This window comes from Podarcis filfolensis, assembly GCF_964270895.1.
Source record: "Podarcis filfolensis genome assembly, chromosome: 6".
Lineage (NCBI taxonomy): Eukaryota > Metazoa > Chordata > Lepidosauria > Squamata > Lacertidae > Podarcis > Podarcis filfolensis.
In genome coordinates this window covers 60,794,685-60,819,538 of record NC_139609.1, presented here as the reverse complement: position 1 = coordinate 60,819,538, position 24,854 = coordinate 60,794,685, and the positions used below count along the sequence as shown (strand labels likewise).

The window sequence follows — 24,854 nt, the reverse complement described above, 5'->3', positions numbered from 1 at the left end:
GTCTGAACCAGTTTATTCCTGATGGTGCAGCAGTTACTCCCCACAGGGCACAGAGATCAAACTGACTGTTCACAGTCATACTTTATTCCCAAAAACAGCAACCTGAGATTTCAGGATTACTTTTCTTGTTTCTATGCACAACATATAAAACAGGTACTGGAGATGTTCTGATTATACTTTATTTACAATGCACTCCCTTGTTACATTGATATCAGCATCTTGGTTTCCTTTGGATCGGTTTCTACACATTGAGGAAGGTAAAAGGAGAACTGCCTGGTTGCTAAGAAGTGAGTAGATCATAGGATCATAGGGTTTCTGCTAAGAACAGTAGACCAAGATCACCTGGCCCATTTAGCTCAATATTTGTTGACTTTGACTGACAGTGGCTCTCCAGCATTTTGAATAGTGCTGCCTTTTCCTCAGTGTTGCCTACAGATGCCAGGGACTGAGCCCTAACTAGTACAGTGTAGACATGGGAAGTCAAAAATAATGCCACAGATCCCTGATCTCTAGTCATATTTTGAATTTAGCAATGTTCACATAAATTTGCCTAGGGTCAAATTTGATGGCTGTCAAATGCCACATTAAATGATTTTAATTTGGAGAGACTATAGAGATTTATTTGACTCCTTGCTGCTGCTGGAAAATACTGTTCTTGTATCTGTTAAATGTTTCTGTTTATTTCAACCATGTATGTTATCTTGAAAGGGAGCTTTAAAATGTTTTCAATCAATAAAGATATAGGAAGTTCCTGATTTTGGCTATTGTTTCTTTTAATAACCAATGTGCGGATTTTGATCACCATTTTGTTTGTCAAGGTGCCTTTCCAAACAATGCATGTCAAACTTTAAAAAAATAAATAAATAAGCAAAGGCGGACACAGACGTAAGCAACCAGTTGGATTGCAACAGCCCAATCCTTAAAGGGCATTGCTGACATAAGCTCCATTATCTTCCACCTAAGGATTCTGAGTTACACAAGAGAAGTGTTTGAATAAAATTAAAAAACAAAACCCTGCCTAGAGCCTACCTCTGTGAACAGGGCTAAACAGAGTTAGGGAACAATGACACTGATGACTGCATATTGTGTCTGACTTTGCATTCCCTTTCCTCCAGCAGACTCTGTTTTGGGGCTTTGATTGGTCTGTTGAGTTGGCAAGTTAAAACTAGTGTGAGGAATGAGCAGCTGCAGGAAAGGTACTCACCCAGCCACAAACTCTTCAAGCTGCAAATGAAATGAGCAAACACTGTAGTCAGTGTAAGGGGAAGTAATATAAATGAGAGGTCAAAGACCTGGTGAATGTGTGCTAATCTTACATATGAATTCATATCAGCTGTAAATCAGAACTATCCAGATGCACTCTCATTCTTTTGCCTTCATTCTCAGCTCAGTTCCACGTTCCCTCCCATGTCTCTAGTTTCTGAATTTTAGCCAAATGATTGTTTCTTCCCCAGTTGTGCTTCAGGACTCCTTGTTAAATTGTCTGATGATCCAGATAACTACCTGCCAGCTCATTCTACCACCAGTGGCAATCAAGGTCAGAATTTTAGCAGCAGCTTTGTTGATAGAAAACACAAGGCAGAGAACAACACAGCTCTGCCTCCAGTTACCACATCTGCCTTGCAATGTACTGTTTACAGGTGTGATGGGAAACACCTTAGCTACAGCCTTCAAGTTTAAAAAAACAAACTATCAGGCTTTGCATGTAATCTGATAACCTGCTGGGCACCATCCAAAGTGAAGCATTTGGGTCCCACTAATTATTATTTGAGAGTGCTAAGCGCATGTGCATCCTCAGCAATTCTGTTGAGATACACAGGACTTAAATGTTCCTAATGATGGTTGGATCATGACCCTTGTCTTTGTCTTCTGGACCATGAATGGAGTGCTGCACCCCATTCTGGGTGCCACCAGGTTTTAAGGAGGGGATTTACAAACTACAATGTGTGTTGAAAGGGGAGCAACCAGCATTATAAGATGTCTGGAAGAAATCTTAATGGGGAAGGGTTTGTTCTGTTTAGCCTGGAGAAGGGAAGGTCAAGAGGAGACATGATAGCTATTTTCAAATATCTGAAGGGGTCTCATGCAAAAGATGGAGCAGGCTTGTTTTCTTTCCCCCCAGGTAGCAGGACAAGAACTAATGGGTGGAAATGGCAAAGAAGAAGTTGTCATTAGGAGAAATTGTGGGACAAGCTGCCTTGGGAAGTAGTAGACTCTTCCTTGCTGGGCATTATGTCGGCAGATAATTGATGGCCATTCCATGATGTTGTAATTTGTAAGATTCCTGCATCAAACAGAGGGTTGGAGTAGATTACCTCCAATGTCCCTTCTAACTCCTAAATTCTGTGAAGAAGAACATTGTGATGTTGCCTTGAATTATCTAAAGGAGCTAGAATGAGGTTTCGTCGCCTGTGACTCTGTTGGTTACTCTGACCAGGAGCCCACAATGCAGTGGCGTAGTGTGGGGGGTGCAGGGGGGGGCCGGCCGCACCGGGCGCAACATCTGGGGGTTAGGGTTAGGGGGCGCAAATCCACGGGTTAGGGGGCGCAAATCCACGGGTTAGGGGTGCAAATTACTTGCCTTGCCCCGGGTTCTGACAACCCACGCTACGCCACTGCCACAATGCCTTACATATTTTGGGGCACTGTATCCCTATCCATAGGCACTGTTTACTAGTTTTCAGGCTCTGTTGTTTTTTTAAAAATCCCATCAACGTAGTTATGTAACTAACTGTTAGGTAATGGTGATTTCCAAGGAAACAACTTTGTGTCTAATGAATACATGTTGCATCATCATTTACAGGATGCTTCTGGCAAAGTTGGCACCTCGTACAATGGTGCAGAAAAATTCAAGTAGCAACAGCCCTTATGGAAAACACTATGGCACTGTGGCTACTTCACTGCAATTCTGAGACAACATGCCAGAAAGAATTTCCACATGTTGTTGCTTAGCCGAGCAGCAATTAACAGCAGGTTTATAAAGCTATATCACTCTCTGTAGTGTTACTGTTCACCTCCATACACACCAACCAGGCTTGCACCCTTGGGAGGTCACCTGGTACTGCTAACATAGCGGCTTGACTTTACTCCCAGAGGCACACTCCATTGTCTTTCAAGACAGACAGATGCCAACAACTAAGTGTTACTGCAGAGAAGTCAATGCATTTTAGGACTTCAAACAGCATGACAGTGAAGAATTGTTAGGGAAAGAGATGACAAGAGGTATAGCAATGGAAATTACAGAATTAGAAAAAGAAGAAGAGTTTGGATTTGATATCCCGTTTTATCACTACCCTAAGGAGTCTCAAAGTGGCTCACATTCTCCTTTCCTTTCCTCCCCCACAACAAACACTCTGTGAGGTGAGTGGGGCTGAGGGACTTCAAAGAAGTGTGACTGGCCCAAGGTCACCCAGCAGCTGCATGTGGAGGAAAGGAGACATGAACCCGGTTCACTAGATTACGAGTCCACCGCTCTTAACCACTACACCACACTGGCACACTAGCATTGTAGACTAGCTTTTACAAAACTGACACCCTCCAGATGCTGCTGGACTACAGTTCTCACCAGGGGAGCTGTAGTCCAACAACATCTGGGCGGCGTCAGGTTGGTGAAGGCTGCTGTTGTTGATCATCTCCTGCTCAGTGCAAAAAATTCAGGATCACAGCATCCCCAGCAGAAAACTGTCTCATTTCTTCCTGAAAAAGTTATGATGAGGAAGAGCCCAGCCATGTCATTAGGTAATTAGTTCTATCAGTAAGCATTTTTCTTAATGTTCAATTAGAGTCCTGTATCTTAAGCCCATTAGAGCCTGTTCTCTGTGGTAGCAGAAAACAAGTCTTTGTCGCCTTCTACAGCTATGTGCTATCAACTTTCCCTGTCAAGGTTCTCTTTCCCAGGCAAACTGTATCCATAGGAATCCCTCATAGGATTCTTTTCCTGTGATGCCGATAATCTTTGTTGCTCTTCTCAGAATCTATTGCAATTTGTCTTAAGACACAGTACTTCAGATGAGGTCTGACTAGCACAGAATGAAATGGAACTATTACTTCTTGTGACTGAGAAACTATGCTCCTATTAATGCAGTCTAAAGTGGCATTCACCTTTTCTGTAGCTGTAGGACACAGCTGACTCGTGTTTAGTTTATGAAGATAAAAAGCATCACAAGACTTTAAGCGGAGGCATTTTAAACTGGCTTCTGTCAGGTCATTATAGCTGATGCCTATTAAAGTGCCTATTCAGCCCAGTCTCAAGATTCCTTGATTTTAGCTTGCCTTCATCTGTGCTGCCTTCCAGATTGATACCACAGTCAGAAAGTCCCTTTATGTTCCTTCTGATGTCATTTGATTGCAAAATGTCTTCTGACAGTTACTGCATCAAGGAAAATCTGGCCCTGCCCAAGTGATCTTTGTTACTTCATTGCATATGCATTTTTCTTTGGGTACACAGCAGTCCAGATTCAGGACACAGAGATTTGGGAGTTAATAGTTTCCCTAGGGACATCCTAGGGGAAAGTGGGACATTATGGGATCAAATCAGAAACTAGGACAGCCTCTGTAAATCTGGGATTGTCCCTGGAAAATAAGGGGCACTTATGTTTCTCAGCCCTATGGAAGCAATTTATCTATGACCAGCTCTTGGACACCTGGGAGATCAGCTAATCAAAACAGATGTGCACTCAGTGGCCAATTGCATGGGTCTTTTCTACAGAATCAGCGCTCACCCACAATGGTGCCAGGTCATGAGTAAGATACTTGCAATCAGGCTCATCCATGTGGATAAGCAGCTACTGTATGGCTGGGAGAAAGTAAGGAGCACAGTCAGAGGTCCATCTAGTGGAGATATTTTAGAAACAGGTAAAGTAAAATCCTTGAGTCAGGATTTTGCTAAAGTAGCTCTGTGGCATTCTGAACAGCAACAGTGTAAATGGACAGGAGAAGACAGGTGTCGAATTCTAGAAAAAACTTTCACTCACATCCATTGCTGGTGGGGAGATATTGCATTAAACTGTTTAGAAGAGTAATTAAATGTTTCAGAAAGCCCCTATGACAGTTCTGCCTCCAAACTGTTGCTTTTCTGTGGGTGGGATTAGATCATATACTAGCAAATTTAGCTTGCAGAATTACAGTGGATTTGGTGCTCTTGTGCAATAAACCTGCTTCCACAAAACAGAAATAAAAATTGAGCTATTTCTGGTAAGGAAAGTGACAGGAAAACATGGAATAACAATTGCTTGACACAATGTTACACAATCTCATAGAATCATAGAGTTGGAAGGGACCTCAAGGGCCATCTAGTCCAACCATCTGCAATGCAGGAATCTCAGCTAAAGCACCCAGAGTGGCTGGGGAAACCCAGCCAGATGGGCGGGCTACAAATAATAAATTATTATTATTATTATTATCCAAGACAGACAGCCATTGAATGGCTGCTTAAAAACCTCCAAAGAAGGAAAGCCTATAACCTCCAAAGGGTGTGCCTTCCACTGTTGAACAGCAAACCGACTGTCATTGCAAATGAATAAGAATGAATGCTCTATAAATAGGTTGCCTGGATGAGCTTTTAGTTAACACTCACTGATGCTTTTTAAATTTCTGAAATAATCTCATCAGTGAAATCTGCACTGGTGGGCCAAATCTGGGCCATGGGCTGGAGTCCCCTTCCTGCTCAGCTTAGCAAGACCTTGTGAGTATGTGGGCTCCTGGAAAAGACCTAATCATTTTGCTCCTCTTTGCTCCTTTTTACTGCTGTGCTGAGCTAAGCCAAGGCATAGCATGTTGTCTGAACCCGGTCACATGGTTAAACTCTTTCCTCACTAATCATGAGCTGAAGTCAAGGTTTGGCCTATATCACATCACGGTGTAAATACATGTCACTCATATTAATGATGATGAGAATACACTTACTTTAAACAATCACCAGCAAAAGCTATTTAATCAATTGGGAATGCTACAAAATCTTGAAACTCTGCTCTGTGTCAATAGGAAAAACTAGGGAAAGAAGTGTACACACAAACAAACCAGACTTTTTAAATAAAAAAATCAGATGAAATGTACACACAAAGCCTCCTTCATGCTTTTCACATAAAAGCCCACAACAAAACCATTGACTGGAGCACAGGCCATCATAATACCCTCAAGGAAGACCATAGAAAGGCCAGTCAATCATCAATATATCAATGTAAAATAATGTTTGGTGTCAATGCCTTTGTCTTATGCTCAATAAGGAAGAAAAAAGAATATTACCTGCAACTTTGATAATACATTTTTGCTTATATCATTTCATTATATGCTTATATTATTTCATCATTATTATTCTACTTTGAATGCTGTAGGTTCAGTTTCAAGACGGTGATTGATGGAGACTGAGAACTTACTTAGGCTTGTAACCCAGATCCGTTCTGTCAGAGCTTTATACCCTTCTAAATAGTTTGCTTCTAAGGATATTAAATTTGTTCAGTTGGGCAAGCTGGCAAGATACACTGAAGAATAGCTTTATAGCTTTATGTAATATGTAAAACAGACAATAAATATCAAAATATGATTTAAAAAATGCAGATCACAGGGAAACAAATCCCATAATGTAGTGGTAACATATGAATTGGACCTAAGGCTATGTGTATTTGGAATAATGTTTACCTTGCAGTGTTAAATTTACACACACTCCCCGTAAAAACAAGACAAAAAAGCTATGGGTGCATCTCTTCAAATGGGCTCTGTTATTCATGGCAGTGTTTTTCCAGAGCCACTTGATGGCAGCATTGTTCTGCACTTGCTGTGTAATAAGAGAAGCAAAATAGTAGACAATTACCACAAATTATGAGGTGCTGAAGTGTCTTGCTGCAAGGTGTTGTCTGATACCAATCTGATTAAAGCACATTGTGTGTGGGGAAAACACCAGGATTGGGTTGAGAAGGCTGGGTAGTAGTAGTAGTACCTAGTACTACTACTACTACTAGTACCTACTAGTAGTTCAGAATGCCCTTCTTCTGGGAGCTGGTACATTACAGGTACAATATCCATAAAGGCATACTTGATAAAAATGGGTCTACATATCACATTAGTTTTATAGTTACCAATATTGCCAAGATGGAAGCAGCAAAATAAGATAAAGAATAAGATAAAGACCTTGTTCGCACCGCCTTCTGATGCAGGAAGTTCTTGCATGGTGATGGAAGGGGAGGTATAAAGCCAGAGAGTGAGATCACTATTATTATTCTTGGCAGCCTTATATCAACCAATCATTAACATTACCAGAGAAACAATTAGGCTTGGTCCTATCAAATCGCACGATATGGTTATTATTTATCTACCAACCTTTGAGCTAGCAAACACATTTTCCAAAGTAGGACAAACTGAAGAAAAACAAAACCACAAGAGGAGTCTAAAGGGATTAAGTGTTTCAGCCCCATTGATAAAGCATCAAGGCAAACAGTTAAGCATATAGGCCAGTTGTATAAATTTAGCAACTAGAACAACTGATTACCAGTAAATCATTTAAAACTAAAAAACCACAGTTACAGATAGGTAGCCGTGTTGGTCTGCCATAGTCAAAAAAAAAATAATAATTTTTTTTTCTTTCCAGTAGCACCTTAAAGACCAACTAAGTTAGTTCTTGGTATGAGCTTTCGTGTGCATGCACACTTCTTCAGATACACACAGTTGCTTTTTATAAAAAACCACAGTTGCTTTTTATAGATACTTATTATCAATTTGATATGTGGGTGTTAAGAAATGAAAAGAAATATGTAGATGTTAACATATGAAGCCCAATAAATAACAATGACCAAAACGAAAGAAAGAACGAAAGAACGAAAGAAAGAAAGAAAGAAAGAAAGATGGGTTTGAAGGTAGAAAACGGATGTACAGTGGTACCTCGGGTTACAGACGCTTCAGGTTACAGACGCTTTAGGTTGCAGACTCCGCTAACCCAGAAATAGTACCTTGGGCTAAGAATTTTGCTTCAGGATGAGAACAGAAATTGTGCAGCAGTGGCGCATGGCAGAGGGAGGCCCCATTAGCTAAAGCGGTACCTCAGGTTAAGAACAGTTTCAGGTTAAGAACGGACCTCCAGAACTAATTAAGTTCTTAACCCAAGGTACCACTGTATGGGCTATCTAGTGTCACATGCATGACTATTTGACTGCAGGACAGAACCTATGAGCATGTGTTCGGTCCAATTAGCTCCTGACACAAATGCATTCTTCTGAGGCCTAGGGGTACTGAAGGAACTTATGGATGTAATTGCAGAGGCTCTGTCTACAATCTTTGTGATTTTTTGGAGAACAGGTAAGGTCCCTGTGGACTGGAGGCGGGCAAATGACCCTCAAGGTCCCTTCCAGCTGTACAATTCTATGAAAGTGAGCAGGGCCAGAAGCAAAAGTGGGTTAGCAAGAGACAGGACTTTTACCTTTTTACAGCAGCCGCGCAAAACCCTGATAGTTCCATACCACCACCACCCACTATCTCCCCATCCTCTGTCCATGCAAGCAAGAGGCATGGTCACAGTCCAAGGACACACACATTCCTGCCAGGTAAAAGTGTTTGAGATTATTATGAAGTAGGTTTGATAAGATGTGTGGCAAGGGGAAAGGGGTCCTGAGGGCCAGAAAGAGAAGTCTGGAAAGATGCATTAGGAACATTGTTTTATCAGGGCTCCTGTAGGTGCAGAAGGTTCTAATTGTGTTGGAGAGAACATGAGTAAAAGCCCTCTGCAGATCTTCACTCAACATGGGAAGGCTGGGTACTGAGCGGATCATGCCAAAGCATACAGGGGACATTGAAGGTGAGGCCTGTATGCATGTCTTGTCTCTCCCATTCAAACATCCTATGTTCAGGTGAATGTCTAAGCACTCTCTTGACTCCTATAGGGTTTGAGCAAAGAGAGGCCTTTTCTTATCACCCACAAAGTAATTACACGAACTTCAAATTATTATGCCACCTATTTTGAACTGCCTCCTTTTTGCGGTTTAGGGGTTCACTTCAAGTTCAAGGTAATGAACCGTTTCTAATTTACTGAATGAAACTCTCCCTGGACTGGCTTATGTGAATCAGCCACTGTTCTGTTCTCTAGTGCCCAGAAAGCAGGGGATTTTTTTTTGTTTCGTACTCTGACCATAGATCCTTCCTCTTCTTTAAAATCAAGAACTTCATTATATTACTAACTGCGGTGACCTGAGATGCATTAGACTAGACTTGAGGCTTCCTCTTTTTAACACACAGCTTGTTTCATTTATACTCTACTTATTGAAGATAGCAGAGTGTGAAACAGAAATTTTTAAAAGGTAGGACTGAAATCAATTTGCAGCTTCATGTGTAGTATTTAAATATTTATTCAAAAAACCCAAAATTTTCAGGTAGGTGATGCTATTATCAAACCTGCAGTTTGGAAAATCAACGTGCTTTTAATAGTCATCATAAGGTAAGGAAAAGTCATTTTGTCAATGATAAATTAACAGTGTAAAAAGACATTCTTTCAAACCTGTCAAGGTAGCCATTGCTTATATTGGATCCAATGTGTTTTGTTCTCTAATGCTAAATGCTGACTTTGCGATTACAGCTTTTATAACTTGCTAGGTTTGACCAGTTCTCCCAATATAGCATACTGTACAATGAGAAGTTTTAATTGCCAGGATATTTTTGTCTCCACTGAAATTACAGGCTGGTTGAATAAATTCTTGCAAATGGTAAAAATAGGAAAAGTGACATTTAATGAATGAATGGAGGATACTATATAAGGATCTTTTTGAGAATAAGTAGGACTTTGAATTGCTACTATTTGGAATATGCTAAAAACCTGCTGAGAATGCATATCACTTTAAAATAATGATAACAGCTTTTTCCAAAACTGCATTCCTAGGCACACTTACCATGTTGTCAGCCTGTTGAATGGTGAGACTGATTTCTGAGTAAACGGGCACATCTTCCTGTGAGTATTTCTCCTCCAACTTTTGTGGGCAACGAAAGGTCCCATGAAAGTATGGGTGGATATATGGCCCCAACTTTACTCTGATCCAGCAAGACAGAGCTTTGGGCACAAGCAGGGTTCTGTGCACTTGTTGCATTAAAGTGCTCAGAAGTTTGTCTTGGCTGGAAGCTGGCAGTCAGGAATTGGGACTGAACATGAAGTCCTCAGTGTTGGATTAGGAACCATGCACACAATTGTGCACAACTGTTCCTCTCCCATTTCAAGGGAGTGGGGAGCCTTACTTGGGGAAAAGGAAGAGGGTAGCAAATGGCAGGAACTGAAGCTCCATCACAAATTCCAGAGCTTCTGAAAGGAAATAACACATTTGTGTTGGAAAAGCAGTTCCTGCAGATAGGAGTGCCCTGCCCTGCTGCCATCACCTGTGCACACTAACCTGGGAGTAAGCTGAACTGAAAAGTGGGATTGTGATTTATGCATCTAAAATACGCAACAATCAGGCCTGAGTAAGATTCGTTGAAGGTTTGGAGCTATACTAATTTGCAGCCCCCCCCAAACCCCACCCATGGTTCTTTATAGTACAATGATGCATCACTCTAGTTAAAGGAAGAAAAAAATGGTGCCTGTGGTACAGTCAGTTTATTCTTCCTTCTGTATCTTCACAACAGTTATGTGAGGGAGACTGAGCTGAGAGTTGGTGACTAGCCAAGGCAAGAACTAAGCAAATGTTCAAGAGTATTTTCTTTTTAATCTATCAAAGCTGATAAAATGGGTTTTTTTATTTGTGTTTTTCTGAGTGTTATAAGACCCCATAGGCTCAGAATATTTTTTGTAGTCCATAAAAGCTAATGCCATGATGAAATTGATAGTCTTTAAAATACCACAAAACTTATTTTGTGGTACCATATGTTATGCATCCATGTATACATTCGTGGGGCAAAAATGTGAACAAACAAGTTTAGTTTGGGCCCCAGAAAGGAAGCTGCGCAAGGAGCTGTGTGACTCCATTTGGTTTTGAAGTCATACTTAACCATTGAATTTTGGGGTAACACAGTGCTGATCTGGTTAAATTCTCTGACCCTAGCTTGGGGGACACAATGCACTGTTAGAACTAAATGCTTATTTCCTTTGTGGTCCTATTTTATCCCCCACATCCTTTGCAGAAGCAAGAAAGCTGACAACCTCATCTATCTTCTTCATCATGGGCATGGATGTGTGTGCTTGTGAAATGTACAAATTCTACTGTCTTCAAGTGAAGACACTTGAAGCAGCAACTTCTTAAAATGAAACACACAAACAAACTAAAAAGGGGATTTTAACATGCATGAGGAAGTTCTCTGTCCAGAGCTTGCAGCCACACACATGAACATTATCTTTATTCAGAGTCACTGCTGCTGACAAATTTACCCAGAAATTCCAGAAAGAAGCAAAATAGGGAAAGGGAAAGGGAGTTGTCAGCAGGCTTTGGGGGAGAAAACACTTTAGGGGGGCTGCTTTATTCTGCAGAAAACATTTCATTTTTTTCACCTGTAACAGCAATTATGAATGCTAGATATATTTCACAGATGATCGGCCTTCTTGGACTATATAATTGTGTGTATGTATGTATATATATATATATATATATATATATATATATATATACACACACATACATACATATATATATTTTCTCTTTTACACTTCAATATCTTTAATAAATGTAATGATTTTTTAAAAAACCCTTCACATTTCTGCCAGGTTTTGTAGGGGTATTCAGAGCCTGTCCTACTCCTTGCATCCAGTTTAGATGTTTGATTTTGAATAAATCTGAAATCAAGCACAATGATGAATACCTTTATTTTTTTCCTCGTTCTCATACACGGTGAGTAGACAAAAGTTGTGTCATCTTCAATAAGTTTGATAAGTTTGTTTCAGGGTTGTGAAAGAATTGGGGTTCATAACAACTATCCTCCTTCTGGTCTATCTTTGGCACTTCTGTGTTTTCTGCTTGCTCCTTCAAGAACAAATCTTTAGTCCAATATAGCTAGTAAATTGTCATTTCTCCCCTCTTTCACTCTCTTTGCAGCCAGTTTCATATATGCTTAAGATATACTTTGGCTTTAAATTTATAATATCAAAAAATGCAAACACAACAACAAAAATAACAACAGCCAGAGTTACTCTATTGGTAACTTGGAAACTTTCTGTACACTTAATAATATTAAAGTTCATATTTAAGTCTCTTTTCCATAGTCTGAGGAAAGGATTAAATAAATTTGCTGCAGGTGCCCCGATTTACATAGGAGGTTTCCCCAGCCACTCTGGGGGGCTTACAACATATCTAAAAACATAATAAAAACATTAAAAACTTCCCTAAATAGGGACATCTTCAGATGTCTTCTAAAAGTCAGAAAGCTGTTTATTTCCTTGACATCTGAAGGGAGGGCATTCCACAGGTAGGGTGCCACTACCGAGAAGACCCTCTGCTTGGTTCCCTGTAACTTTGCTTCTTGTAGTGAGGGTACTAGCAGAAGATGTTCAGAGGAGGACCTCAGTGTCCTGGCTGAGAAATAGGAGTGGAGATCCTCCTTCAGGTATATTATGAAATATTTGAGCTTTACTTTGACTTTCACAGATAAATCTGTTAGACTTTTTCTAGGAAACTATTTTTACATTAGAGAAGATCCAGACAAAGCAGGATCTTTCAAAATATATTGGAATGGGATTAGGATTTGAGCTAGAAAGCCTCAAGGCCATCTCTGGTTCATTGACTCTACAGTGATACAGTTCAGTTCTGGTCTGTAGAAGGACTGCTTCAGTGCTCAAGGCTGCCAAACAGGTCTAGCTTTGTTCAGTAGTTGGTTAAGTATAAGCAATTTGTCAACATAGGAATATATATATATATATATATATATATATATATATATATTGTCCAGTAGCACCTTGGAGACCAACTAAGTTTGTTCTTGATATAAACTTTCATGTGCATGCACACTTCTTCAGATAGGAACTCATAGTTTGAGACCCTTCTGAAAAAATAATTTGTTCCATAGCCACCTGAAGGTAACAGGACACAGGTAGTGTCTAGTACAGTCAAATCAAGGCTAGCCAAGGTAGAGAAAGTCAAATCACAGCTGGCAAATCAGATTAAGGTTATTCTATACAGAGAGCAGAGAAAAACAGGACCTTGGATAGCTCCAAATGAACTGATGCTACAAAACCCTGCTGAAGCTTTATGTAGAATGGAAAAGTTTGTAGGGTGGTTGGCTCTACTTTCCTGGAGGAACTGGCTAAGTTTTTGATGGACTTTGACCTGATTTTACAGTATTTGACTACTACATGCTGGGGAAACCTCCAAGGGTGAGTCCAAGCATGGTTGCCGGGCTGTATCCTCTGACTGGGAGGTTCCCTAATATACTACCAACAGTTATTCACCTGAATCTCATCCTTATTGGTGTCCTCTGTTGTGCACTGCAAGGGTCAGGGGCCATTTGGTAAACAGGGCTTAGCTTTCTCCCCCACCCCTTCTCTGGGGATGATGTCGTCCAACTGTGTCTGTGTGGCCTGAACCTGAAGTTGGGGTCGTACTAAGACTGTCTGAGGAAAAGGTTGGAATTGGAGGATGTCTTGGGAGCTGTGCAGTACCTGGGTTTCCTCAAAACCAAATACGGAACTAGTATCTATTAGTGTGTGAAAGCTGTGAATCTCCACCCATGCGCAACCTGTAAATACATGTAAATAAACCATGTGTCACAAAACATAGTAAGTCTTCAGTAACCCAACTGCAACTTGGATACATGCTATACCCTTGGAGTTATCACTGTTCAGAGGATTGTGTATGAGTATGTTCCTTACTGGGAACCGTCAATGCTTCAAATGATTAACCAATTAGTAAAATATAAACATTACCAAAGCTTTGTTGGGATACTAATTCCTTGTTCAGATAGTGAATGAAGTGTGAATTAAATTACACTTTAATAAGCAATCATACCATTCACTGCAGTCCTGAGCTCTTCCCCATTGTGTCCCACCCATTCTAAGAATATACCTGGTAGCAGTGGTAAATTTGACCCTCAGGACTGTAGCAGCATACTGCTTGCAATGATACATGCAAGATATAATTCCCATCGATCCTTAATAGGGTCAGCAGGATCAATGGGAACTGCTTCTCACATGGAGCAACATCTCTTCCCAATCCATTCAAATCACTCCCAGCCTGGTTCAAAGGGGGCTTGAATCGCTCCATGACCCTATATAAATTGTGTTATTGCTTGAATAATGTGTTGATAGCTTTTGTACCCTTATTTAAAACAGTTTCAGGAACATTATATGCTCCAAGGCTGCTGATAAGCCATGCTGGAAGATCAGTGACAATCAAGTGCTACTATGAAACCACATCAGCCAATAGACATGGCAGAAAATACTGGTGCAAGGAGTCAACCAACCATCACTCTTGCCAGACTATCATTTCAACTAACGATTTCATTCACAAAGACTATGAAGGAAGAGTGTCAATGCATGATAACCCTCAAAGTGGGATTTTGCAAGTGACAATGACACAGCTGGTGAAGACAGACTCCAGTAATTACAGATGTGGCATTGGCAACAAAAATGCTTATGGTTTTTATGCTGGAGTGAATCTAACCATTTGGGAAGGTAAGCAAGCTATTGGAATCCAAACAACTTTTTTCAAAAACTGAAGGGCTATTTTAACAATTTGTTTTGTTTCTGGGGTCTGCTTTTTCAGTTGCCTTGATGGGATAATTTTGCCTGCTTTTTCTTTTTTTGGCAGTGTAGGGTGTGTGTTTTGTCTCTGTTGGTCTGTGTTTTAGTCTGTGTGTATTGGTGCTGTGCATGGGGTTTTTGGGGGTAGGGGGAGGAGAAGGATCTGAGTATTGCTTCTTTGTTTTTCTTTTAAATGGGTATTTTGTGTATCCACAACAGGTTTTTCCAAAACTCTTTGGAAGGCAGTTGCTTTGCCACCTATTCTCTAAACAAACCAAATCCAAAAGTGCTATTAGGGATATCCTGGTTTAGAAAAAGCAAAACAAATATATATTTGGGTAAAATTCTATGCTAAGAAGTTAGTTCAAAAGACTTCTTGGCAGAAATCTGGGATTCAGATCAATCACTTTCCAGTTCTGCTTTTGCCTCACTTTTCTCTATTAACCTTCAATAATCATGGCTCTTTAAGCTCTCTCATATCTGTACTCTAATGTGGAGCCATTATCTATAGATACAGTTTTCCATTTACAGTTGTTCAAAGGGCTAATAACCCACCTGAAAAATGTAGAGGCAAACAAGGCTTTCAATAAATTGCTAGGTGGATGAGGACAAGCCCAGCTTTCACATGTATTTGGGTTGCTTAAATGTTTTAAATGAGAAAGTCTGTTTACATTTTGTGCCTGCTTGATTGTTGTTTTATAATTAATAATTTAATTCCTGTCCTGTCCTTTCTTACAAAGGAGTCCAGGGTGGCAAACAACAAACTAGCAAAACAATACAATTACATTAAAAAAATTAAACATTTTAAAACAGGCACATATCCTCACAGCTAATGATCTTAAGGAACAGCGTCTTTCAGTCACCAAATGCCAAGGTGAACTGCAACATTTTAAAATTCTTCCTCAATGTTAATAATGAGAGAGACAGATATGCTTGACCAGGGAGGGCATTCAGCAAATGGGACTCAGCCTCTGAGGAGACCCTATCATGGGTCAGTGTGAACTGTACATCACCCAACAGAAACACCACCAATCGGGCCTCTCCTGCTGATTGTACCAATGATGTGCCAATATCATTGATATTGGTAGAGGTGCCCTTGAGGTGCCCTCTTTCTCTAGTAAAACACCTTTTTATATTTTCATATACATGCACTATTGGCTGTAGTAGGTAGGAATGATTCTTTGAAAAATTGTTTAAGACTAGCGGGGGGGGGGGGGAGAGTAATAAATGCTTTGATTTATTTTCTCCAAACAGGTCCAAATATGCCAAAATCACCTGAAATACTTTGGGGTAAAGTGAGAGGGTCAGTGATGATCCAATGCCCAGTGGAAACTGCCAAGTCAAGCATGAGGAGATCCTTTTGTAAGATGAGGAGATCTGGCTGTTCTCTCATAGCAGATACTAGCATGAATAAGGGAAAACTGCAAGAAGGAAGAATTGTTTTTACTGCTGGAAATAGCTCAGAAACTTTCAAAGTCTTCATAAACAAACTGAGAAAAGAAGATTCAGGAATGTATAAATGTGGAACAGGAACGTCTGATGACAATACAAGCTCAAGCATCATACAACTGGAGGTCACAGAAGGTAAGCAGAGAAGTAAAATGACAAAATCACAAATGTCATAATGGCCCTATGAGCTGGTGGGTATGCATATACTCCCTCTGCAAATATGGAAGATAATCCTCTTCAGAGCTTCAATGATCCTTGGGCATGGGATTGGTTTTGGGGGATGCAGAATGCCTTGCTCCTCTCCTTGCTAGTCCCAACCCAAAGCAGTAGTAAGTTAATTTTTCAAATTTGCTTTCCTTCCACCTCCACTTCTAAGCCAGGCTGGCTGAGGGCTTGTTTCTGCTGTCACTTTTCTGGTCCAATTAGTGACACTAAAAGTCTTCTATAAAACCAAGCTGCCCACGAGAGAGTGTGCTGGCAGAACTAGACACACAGTTTTGCAAAAATGTTTCCTCAAGTATTAGCATTTCTTTAAAAGCAATTACAAAATTACAGTGCTTCTGGAAACCACCTGCCTAAAGGGGTTGTAAAATGCAAAAGAACATTCCTTGCCAAAACATTTAGCTTTTCCTTATCTTAGCAGCTCATCTGATAAACTTGTCAAGTCTAGACACTTCCACTGTATAGGGAATCACATATTAATCACAGCTTATTAAGTGAAGTCTAGCTTCAATTGACGTATTCTACATGACCTTATATGGAGACATCCCTTTCTGCTGGTACCCAATACATTTTTGGAAATTGCTAAATTCTTTTTCACAACCTTCTCTCATGGTAAGAAGTCCCACAGCATCTGTGCAACCGAAAAGCTAGGGGGTGGGGCAGGCAAGCTAGGAGGCACTGAGCAGGTTGCAGCACTAAAAGTGGTCCAAGACCTACTGTTTAAAACTGCTCTAATCCTATAGGCTTGAAACCACTTCCATGTGTCTGACTGTTGATAATGTTCCTGCCCTGAGCAGTGTGGATATACCCAGAGGAAGTTGAGGAGTCACAGACCTTGCCTGAGCATATACTCTTTTCATGCAAACCCACCAGGGGGGCCCTCAGTTGAAAGAGGCTGCTACTGAATAAAACCCCTTGCCTTTCTGTGTGTGGCTAAATCTGTTAGAACAGGCAGGGCCGTTTCTAAGAGAAGTTGTTCCAAATCCCTCCGGTGAGCTGTTGCCATGATACCTGTGCTCTGCTTTCTCAATCAGGGTTCTATGGGAACATGAGGCATGTATGATAGCACGTGGTTCCTGGCAGGTGTGCAGAGGTGCACTTGAATATAATATGGGGGGAGGGGAGGGCAAGTAAGCCCCACCCCATATAATAGATCACAAGATGCAGTGCTTGCACACCACTTTATCACCTTTTATCCCGGGCTGCTCTACTTTGAATGGTGAATATTTTATTGGGGAGGAGGGGCGAAGGGAACTTGGCCCCTAGAAGTTATTATTATTTATTGAATTTATATACCGCCCTATATCCGGAGGTCTCAGAGCGGTTCACAGAATAAAATCAAAATATGAAACCACAAAATACATAATTGAAATAAAAACAATGGCCCAATAACACCCCTCCCCCCAAACCCCCACATTTTAAAAGGGCATAGGATGTCAATCAAATCAGCCAAGTTAAAAAGGAACATTTTTGCCTGGCGCCTAAAGGTGTATAATGAAAGTGCCAGGCGAAGAGTTGGCTCTTAGGTAGGGTGCATGTGTGTTGGGCGGGGGACAGTGGGGAGGTGGTGCATTTTAAAAATGAATGTACAAATGATTCCCTGCGCACGGGCGACTAGATTTTAGGAAGGAAGGAAGGAAGGCTATAACTTTCTCCATGACCTCCCTTTTTAATGTGGAAGGCTGGGCTGTCCCACGCATGTGGCAGACTGAGGAAACTGTCTTGGGTGGTGGAACCCTAAGTGGCGGCACCCCCACGTCCACCCTGCCACCTCATGAGATCTTTCTGGAACCCGCTGCCACCGCCACTTCACAGGCGCTGCCACACAACCCAGGTAAGAGAGGATTTGGTGGTTGCAGGTGCCTTTGGTGCAGGGCAGCGGTGGGGTGGGGTGGCAAAATGGGAAAGGAGATTATAGATAGATAGGCAGATAGATACACAGTGTGTGATCAGATGAGATTCCCCACATTCCCTGTAGTCTGAAGTGGTATAGCTCAAACATATATTACTATCTTAATAAGGCACCATTACTTCACCCTAGGGGTACTTTTTGTAGCATTGCCCTTTATGCCTGCACAGTGAATCACATGCAGACATCCAATCTGGGGTCCCACAATAGCGTAAAGCTCAATTCTAAGTAGACTCCAGGTGGTGAGATAGCTTGCTATGTGCAGGTCTGGCCCAATACATTTTGCCACATGGGACAAAGACAAGATGGTTCCTTCACCTTTTGATGCACAGAAGGCAACTTGGCCTGCAGTTGGATGTTATTTCAATTCTGTTAACAGTAGAACATCACTCAGTGCTTCTGAGAGGATTAGGTTGATCATGGGGGTGCAGGATAGGACACACACAACCAGAAGGCTACAGCCAGGAGAAACAGCTAGTGGGTTGCTGCTGCCCCCTAGCACCTGCTGCCTGAGGCAGCTGTCTCACTCTGCCTAATAAAGCTGACCCTGATGAAGTGAAACCACTGGCAGCTGTTGCATCATGATAAAGGTGGTGGATATCCCTCTTTCTGATCAATGCTAGGTGGAATAGGACAGTGCTGCTGCCCCATACAACTGTACAGTTGCTGAGTTGATAGCATCTCTGGAACTGATGCTGCTGGCATCAGAAGGGCCAACTAGCCATGTATCAACTGTGCAGCATCTTCCATGGTACTGGCTGCAGAACCTCCACTTACTCGACTGCCCCCTGGAGTCAAAAGGTAAAGGTGAGAAGGACCCAGTTCCTACATTGCCATGCTGTAGCCTCTTTCAGCTTCATCCAGCAAAGCCTTGGCCATCGTTCTTCTGACAACTCCCTCTGAATTCCAGTTAATAGCACTGAAATACTGTTCCCATAATCCCCACTCAACATGATCAATGATCAGGGCCAGTGGATGGGAGTTGTGGTTCAGCAACATCTGTGGGGCTACAAGTTGGCCACCCCTGGTGTAGGAACATTCAAGAGCATCTTGATTTTCAATGATCCTCAATTACAGAATCTTTTTCCTCCTAACAGAATTGGTTTTCTTCAACATCGTAAATGATACAGCAACCACATATGAGCCACAAACAATCTGGACATCTCCCCAAAGTTATGTGACAGCTACAAATGAAGTTTACAGGCAAAGGTAAAGTTAGAAGATGCCTTGTCTAGTTTAAGCACATTCTCATGCTCAGTGGCATCCAGCCATTTCTCTAAAATTTAAGTTTAAAAAAATGTCATCCAACCAGTCTGAAAAATAGGCGCCAGCACTTCCAGAGGGTAGTTTAGCAGCTGATGCCAAGGAAAGAATGAGAAACTGATCCAAACTAATGTGCTGAATCTTCCAGTTAAAATACTAGCATGTGTAAATGGGGGAGAGCTGCTAGTGTTCTGCACACTTAATAGATGAACTGCAGTTTCCCAGAATAGCCAGTCAAATGCTTAGAAAGGAAACGTTGAAAAAGAATTATGCGTTGCAAGAAATAAGGATGAGCCAGTAGATGGCACTCCTTTCACTGGTGTTAAGACTTATTACACTGCTGCAAATGTTATTTCAAACAAAAAAACAAAATTCAAGGTCTATAGAAAAATTAGAGACAATTGATTAACTGATGGGTGGGAAGGGTGCAATTTTGTAGACTGGGCAGAAATTGGAGCAATCATCAAAAGGGTGGGGAGGGAGTGGTAAATGTTTGAGTGTCCTGTGCATCTCTCTCTCTCTCTCTCTCTCTCTCTCTCTCTCTCTCTCTCTCTCTCTCTCTCTGTGTGTGTGTGTGTGTGTGATTGGTGGTTGCATCCACTTTTTGCCACACCCTCTGCTAGATTGAAGTCTCTGAAGAGTTAGCTTAGGGTGACTGTGGCTCTATTGTAAAGGGCAAAACATGCCAATTCCCACCACAACACAAGGGTAATTTTGAACTCTTTTGCCCCAAGTCCTAAAGGTAGCAAGGATCTTTAGAACACCAGACTATCCCTTATCTCCAGTGCTTTCTTCCTGGGGGTACGCAGAGGTATGCATACCCCTAAACATTTTGTGAATCTAAATTTGGCCTCATTAAGGGGCAGTATTTCAATATGAGTAGGAAAATGAGAGTACCCCTAAATATTTTTTTAAAGTAAAAAACCACTGCTTATCTCCAGAAATAACCTGGTGAGCCCCTCACTCCTGCTATGTTTGGGACTCTTGTTATCATGAGATGCCCTCAAGAATGCTTTTAACCAAGTATTTTTACTAGCCAGTAATGCTTAAAGCACCTGTAGTGTAGGGGCCCTGTCTGTGGACAACCCCACCTTTCTCTCACCAAGGTGAACTCCCGAACTCCTTTTGATTCCACTGGGTGATGCTGCTTTGAGGCATTGCTTGCCAGCTTCTACCCCTTCTGATCTGCCTTTATTTCCTCTCTCCCCTGCTTATTCAATCTCCCCCATCTTCTTGTCTCCCTTTTATCCTGGGCTGCTCAACTTCTCCTCCTCTGCTACTTGTCCTTACTATCTCCTGCCTTTTCTTCACAATTTCCCTTACCTTGGGACCTGCTATTGATGTGCTACCATTTACCAATTTATCATCTGGCTGGTTGGGGGTTTCCATCTTCACCGGAGTGTTGCCCCACCCTGTCCTTTACAGTCTGCCTGACTTAGCTTCCAGGCGGGCAGCAGAACCATTGGAGTGATGAAGAAACTGGCACTCCCAGCACCAAGGTTTCACCCCAATCAACTCTGCACTTTTTATAAACAATATTGATATCTTTTTCATTGTGATGCTTACAATAAAATAATTTTGCGTGGACCATAAGGAGAAAAAGTAAAATAAATATCCACCCCACCCTGTACAAAAGATGAATGCCATTGCTATTAAGGCCCTCTACTTCTCTCTCACTATTGCTTCCTCTTGGTCTGTTACTTGAGATTTTGGCTCCTGTCTTCCATCTGACTCATGATGGCAACTTCGTGGTCTAATGTTTGGGCTGCTAACTTGTATGAGCTGCTCCTGATCCCTGCACTGACACCAAAAGAGACAGATGTGTAACAGACATTCACCAGCCACTGGGGAAGTAAAAGTTTACACATGATGACAAGCAAAAAAACCCAAACCCAAACCAAACCAAGCCAAAAAGGTCTTTTTTGTACTATGTCTATTTTTAGATTGTCTGAAACTGAACTAAATCTACTTCCAATTGTGATACCAATTTTGCTTGGATTTCTTGTTCTGGCTGCAGCTGTTATCATTGTATTTCTTAAGATAAGGAAGCGAAAGAAGGATGGTAAGCAAAGCTGTCTATTCTCTTGGTGCTTTTGTGCATTTGGTTCTTGTTGGGGCAGCAAAATATGGCACAAGACAGCCCTTGCTGGCGTCATGTTCAGTTTTCATTCACAATTGGATGGAGGTTGGCTAGATCTTGCTGGTCCAAAGTGCGTCTGATTTAAGCTGGAGCATTTGTCCATGTATCCATTATATCAATGCACTTGAATCACCAAAAGTACTGTAAGAGCCTATTCTTTCCTTAGAAGTAAGCCCTACTGAGCTCAATGAGGCTTAATCCCAGGTAAGCAGGTATAAGATTGCAACCTAAGTGCTAAAAACATAATTCCTACAAGGTATATAAGGAAACAGCAGAAGGTCAAGAACATGTTTCTTGAAGGCCTGGCAGCATAAGACTTTAACCTTAGAAAAATGAGGCGAAAGAGCTACAGTAGCAACATGGGCCTTATAAGTGACAGTGTTTTAAAGCTGGGTTGCCACTACCAAAAAGGTCACACTTCTTCTCTCAGCCAGGACAAGCACCTGGAGGAAGCTCTCAGCAAAATGTCCTCGGTTCCTGAGGACATTGGCACGGCAGAATTCATTCTCTAAGGTATCCTGGTCCCAAGCCATGTGGAGCTTTAACAACAGTACCTTGACTTTAGCTCAGAAACAAATGGGCAGGCAGTTCTCTCAATACTGGCACAATATGGCCTGTAAAACTACCCCCAATTAGTGATTGTGCAGCTGTATATTGGACCTGCTGAATTTTCCAAACCTGCTATGCAGTAGTCTAATCTAGAAGTTACCACCATGGTATCTATGATAGGTGCAAACTGTCCCTTTTCCAGAAGAGGGTGCAGCTGGCAAATCAATAGAAACTGGAAAAAAGGAATATTTAGTTATCAAGGAGCAGTACTGGCTTCAAGAATGCTCCTCTGCCCCAAATCTTGTGTACCTGGTTCTTACAGGGAATGTGATCCTATTCAGAAAAGGCAGAGCACCCACCACTCCTGGTTTCTTAGGTCTCCTATCTTCAGTAAACAGTGTGACTTATCAGGTGAGGGCCTAAGTTATCCATGATTTTTGCCTCAATAGAGAGGTAGAGAGCCAATCTGAGTTTGTTTTATTGTTAAATGTCAGAAGCAGTAGTGGTATGTGATGGACCCAGAGCTCCATCAGTGGTGGTGGTGTGACATTTGCCAGGACAGGATGGGTGGGGGCAAAGCATTGCTTTTAAGATGTTCAAAGCACAAGCTATTTGCACATGGATATTATTTTGCTCACTGGCTTCTCTGGGACAACTCTCACTGCCACATCTAGTAAACCTGCATAACATATTGAAACATCAATTTATTTTGAGACTAGTGGTATGTCTTCTTAGCCACAGAAGCTACCCCAGTAGTCAATGGATGAAAATGTAATTATCTGTTGGGTTTTTACCAAAAGCTTCAAATGACATTCCTGCAAGAAACCCCAAAGGAGCAATAGCACTGGCTGGCCGACATTGTTCAGGAGAACGACCCATGGAAGAGCAAATAGGCTCAGCGGATGAACAAGAATCTGCCCTAGACACTGACAAAGGTATGCGTTCTTTCTGCTTCTGTGTCTTAAATTTCCTTTGTTAGATGAATATCAATAATATTAACCTCCTTCCCAAAATGTTGGCCACAATCCATTGCACAATTGTGTGCAATGGGCTCCTTCCTTCCTTCCTTCCTTCCTTCCTTCCTTCCTTCCTTCCTTTCTCTCTCTCTCTCTCTCTCTCTCTCTCTCTCTCTCTCTCTCTCTCATTGTTTCTGCATGCAAAGAAATATGTGAGGGGCAGTGATGGAACACCCCCTTCAGCACATCTCTCTTATTGTGTTTTATTTATTGAGTCTGAGGGTGACGGTTTGAAGCAGAGAGTCTTCCCTCCTCTATGCATGGAGATTCCCCGTGGGATTTAGAACCTTGCAAAATCACAGTTTCATAGTTCTGGTGCATGGCTCCCATCTGTTTAAACCCTTTTGCCCTCATTTTCAATATCTTTTGTAATAAGGAGGTTCTGATATAATTACTGGATGACTAAATTTTTTAAAAAAGAAGAAGCTATGATCAGCAAGCTTTATTATGTTGAACCGACTAATATAGTACAGTTCTTTGGTGTCTTACATTAATTTAAAGCTACTGCTTTGTATGGGGTTGTTAGGATACTATTAATGCTCAAATGGTATTAAAGCTTCTCGTGGCTGTAGAATGTTGAAATCTGGAGTCAGGGTATATTGATCACATGGAAACTACTGAATAAAATAGCAAAAATGAGGCTGAGGTGGGTTTTTTAAAAAAAAAATCTTTGCAGAGTTGGTGGTTGTCAAGCCATCCTGTTTTAGACCATGTTCAAGTACTTTAGAGACAAGGACATAAAAGTAGTTCCAAATAATTTAGCTTCTATGATATAACCTAATATTTCTCTCTCTCTCTCTCTCTCTGTTTTAGTTGAGGTCCTAGTTGAAAATGAATATTCCTTGCTCAGCCATGGGGCAAATCCCGAAGACTTGAGAGAAACTGATTGACTGCCTTTTCAAATGAGGTTGCATATAGTTAACAGAAAATTTTGAAAGCTTTCATTATGTAATCTATTCTATGTCTAAGCAGCAGTCATTCTGCATTATATTGTCCCCTTCTGATATTGACATAAAATTATATCAGAAATACAATGTGAGGTACACCTCTTATTAGTTTTAAAGTAATCACCAGGACCTAGACACTTATAAGGCTTCTAATTCTGTGAATTAGAATGAGTCTTTGCAGTATGTGTGTGCCTTTGGAAATTAAGGGAATTTTCAAAAGCAGTTTGTGCTATGACATGAGATGCTGCTCAGAATTGGGGGTTAGTATTAAAATATATACTGGTTTTGTGCTAGATCTTGGGTGCATCTCAGATCACTCTCTGGATCCTTGCTCTTGTGATCATCTTAGCCATGATTCATATACAGTGGTACCTCGGGTTACATACGCTTCAGGTTACATACGCTTCAGGTTACAGACTCTGCTAACCCAGAAATAATACCTTGGGTTAAGAACTTTGCTTCAGGATGAGAACAGAAATCGTGGTCTGGCGGCACGGCGGCAACGGGAGACCCCATTAGCTAAAGTAGTGCTTCAGATTAAGAACAGTTTCAGGTTAAGAACGGATCTCTGGAATGAATTAAGCACAGTGGTACCTTGGGTTAATTCGTTCCGGAGGTCTATTCTTAACCTGAAGCACCACTTTAGCTAATGGGGTCTTTCGCTGCTGTCGCTCCGCGGCCGCATGATTTCTGTTCTCATCCTGAAGCAAAGTTCTTAACTCGAGGTACT

General features: G+C 41.3%; 1 protein-coding gene across 2 annotated transcripts; it reads left to right on the top strand.

The window, feature by feature from the left end:
- The first annotated feature begins 9,272 nt into the window (after positions 1-9,272).
- Positions 9,273-24,632, top strand: LOC310765713 (polymeric immunoglobulin receptor-like). 2 transcript variants are annotated; one of them, XM_083621074.1, is made up of 10 exons: positions 9,273-9,418; positions 9,857-9,925; positions 11,663-11,786; positions 14,219-14,560; positions 15,884-16,213; positions 17,982-18,134; positions 19,307-19,418; positions 21,416-21,534; positions 22,962-23,096; positions 23,991-24,632. In XM_083621074.1, the coding sequence occupies exons 3-10, from the start codon at positions 11,747-11,749 to the stop codon at positions 24,065-24,067; spliced, it is 1,308 nt and encodes a 435-aa protein (XP_083477200.1). In that variant the 5' UTR covers positions 9,273-9,418; positions 9,857-9,925; positions 11,663-11,746; the 3' UTR covers positions 24,068-24,632. The 2 variants fall into 2 exon arrangements, with proteins under 2 accessions (XP_083477200.1, XP_083477201.1); XM_083621075.1 differs by lacking the exon at positions 17,982-18,134.
- Positions 24,633-24,854: the final 222 nt, after the last annotated feature.

Bases quoted from the DNA above. Each gene is read 5' to 3' on its own strand.
- LOC310765713 (XM_083621074.1), top strand. From the start codon at position 11,747: ATGATGAATACCTTTATTTTTTTCCTCGTTCTCATACACG. The intron at 16,214-17,981 runs GTAAGCAGAGAA...TTAATGTGGAAG, and splicing joins ACAACTGGAGGTCACAGAAG to GCTGGGCTGTCCCACGCATG. The intron at 19,419-21,415 runs GTAAAGTTAGAA...GTCTATTTTTAG, and splicing joins AATGAAGTTTACAGGCAAAG to ATTGTCTGAAACTGAACTAA.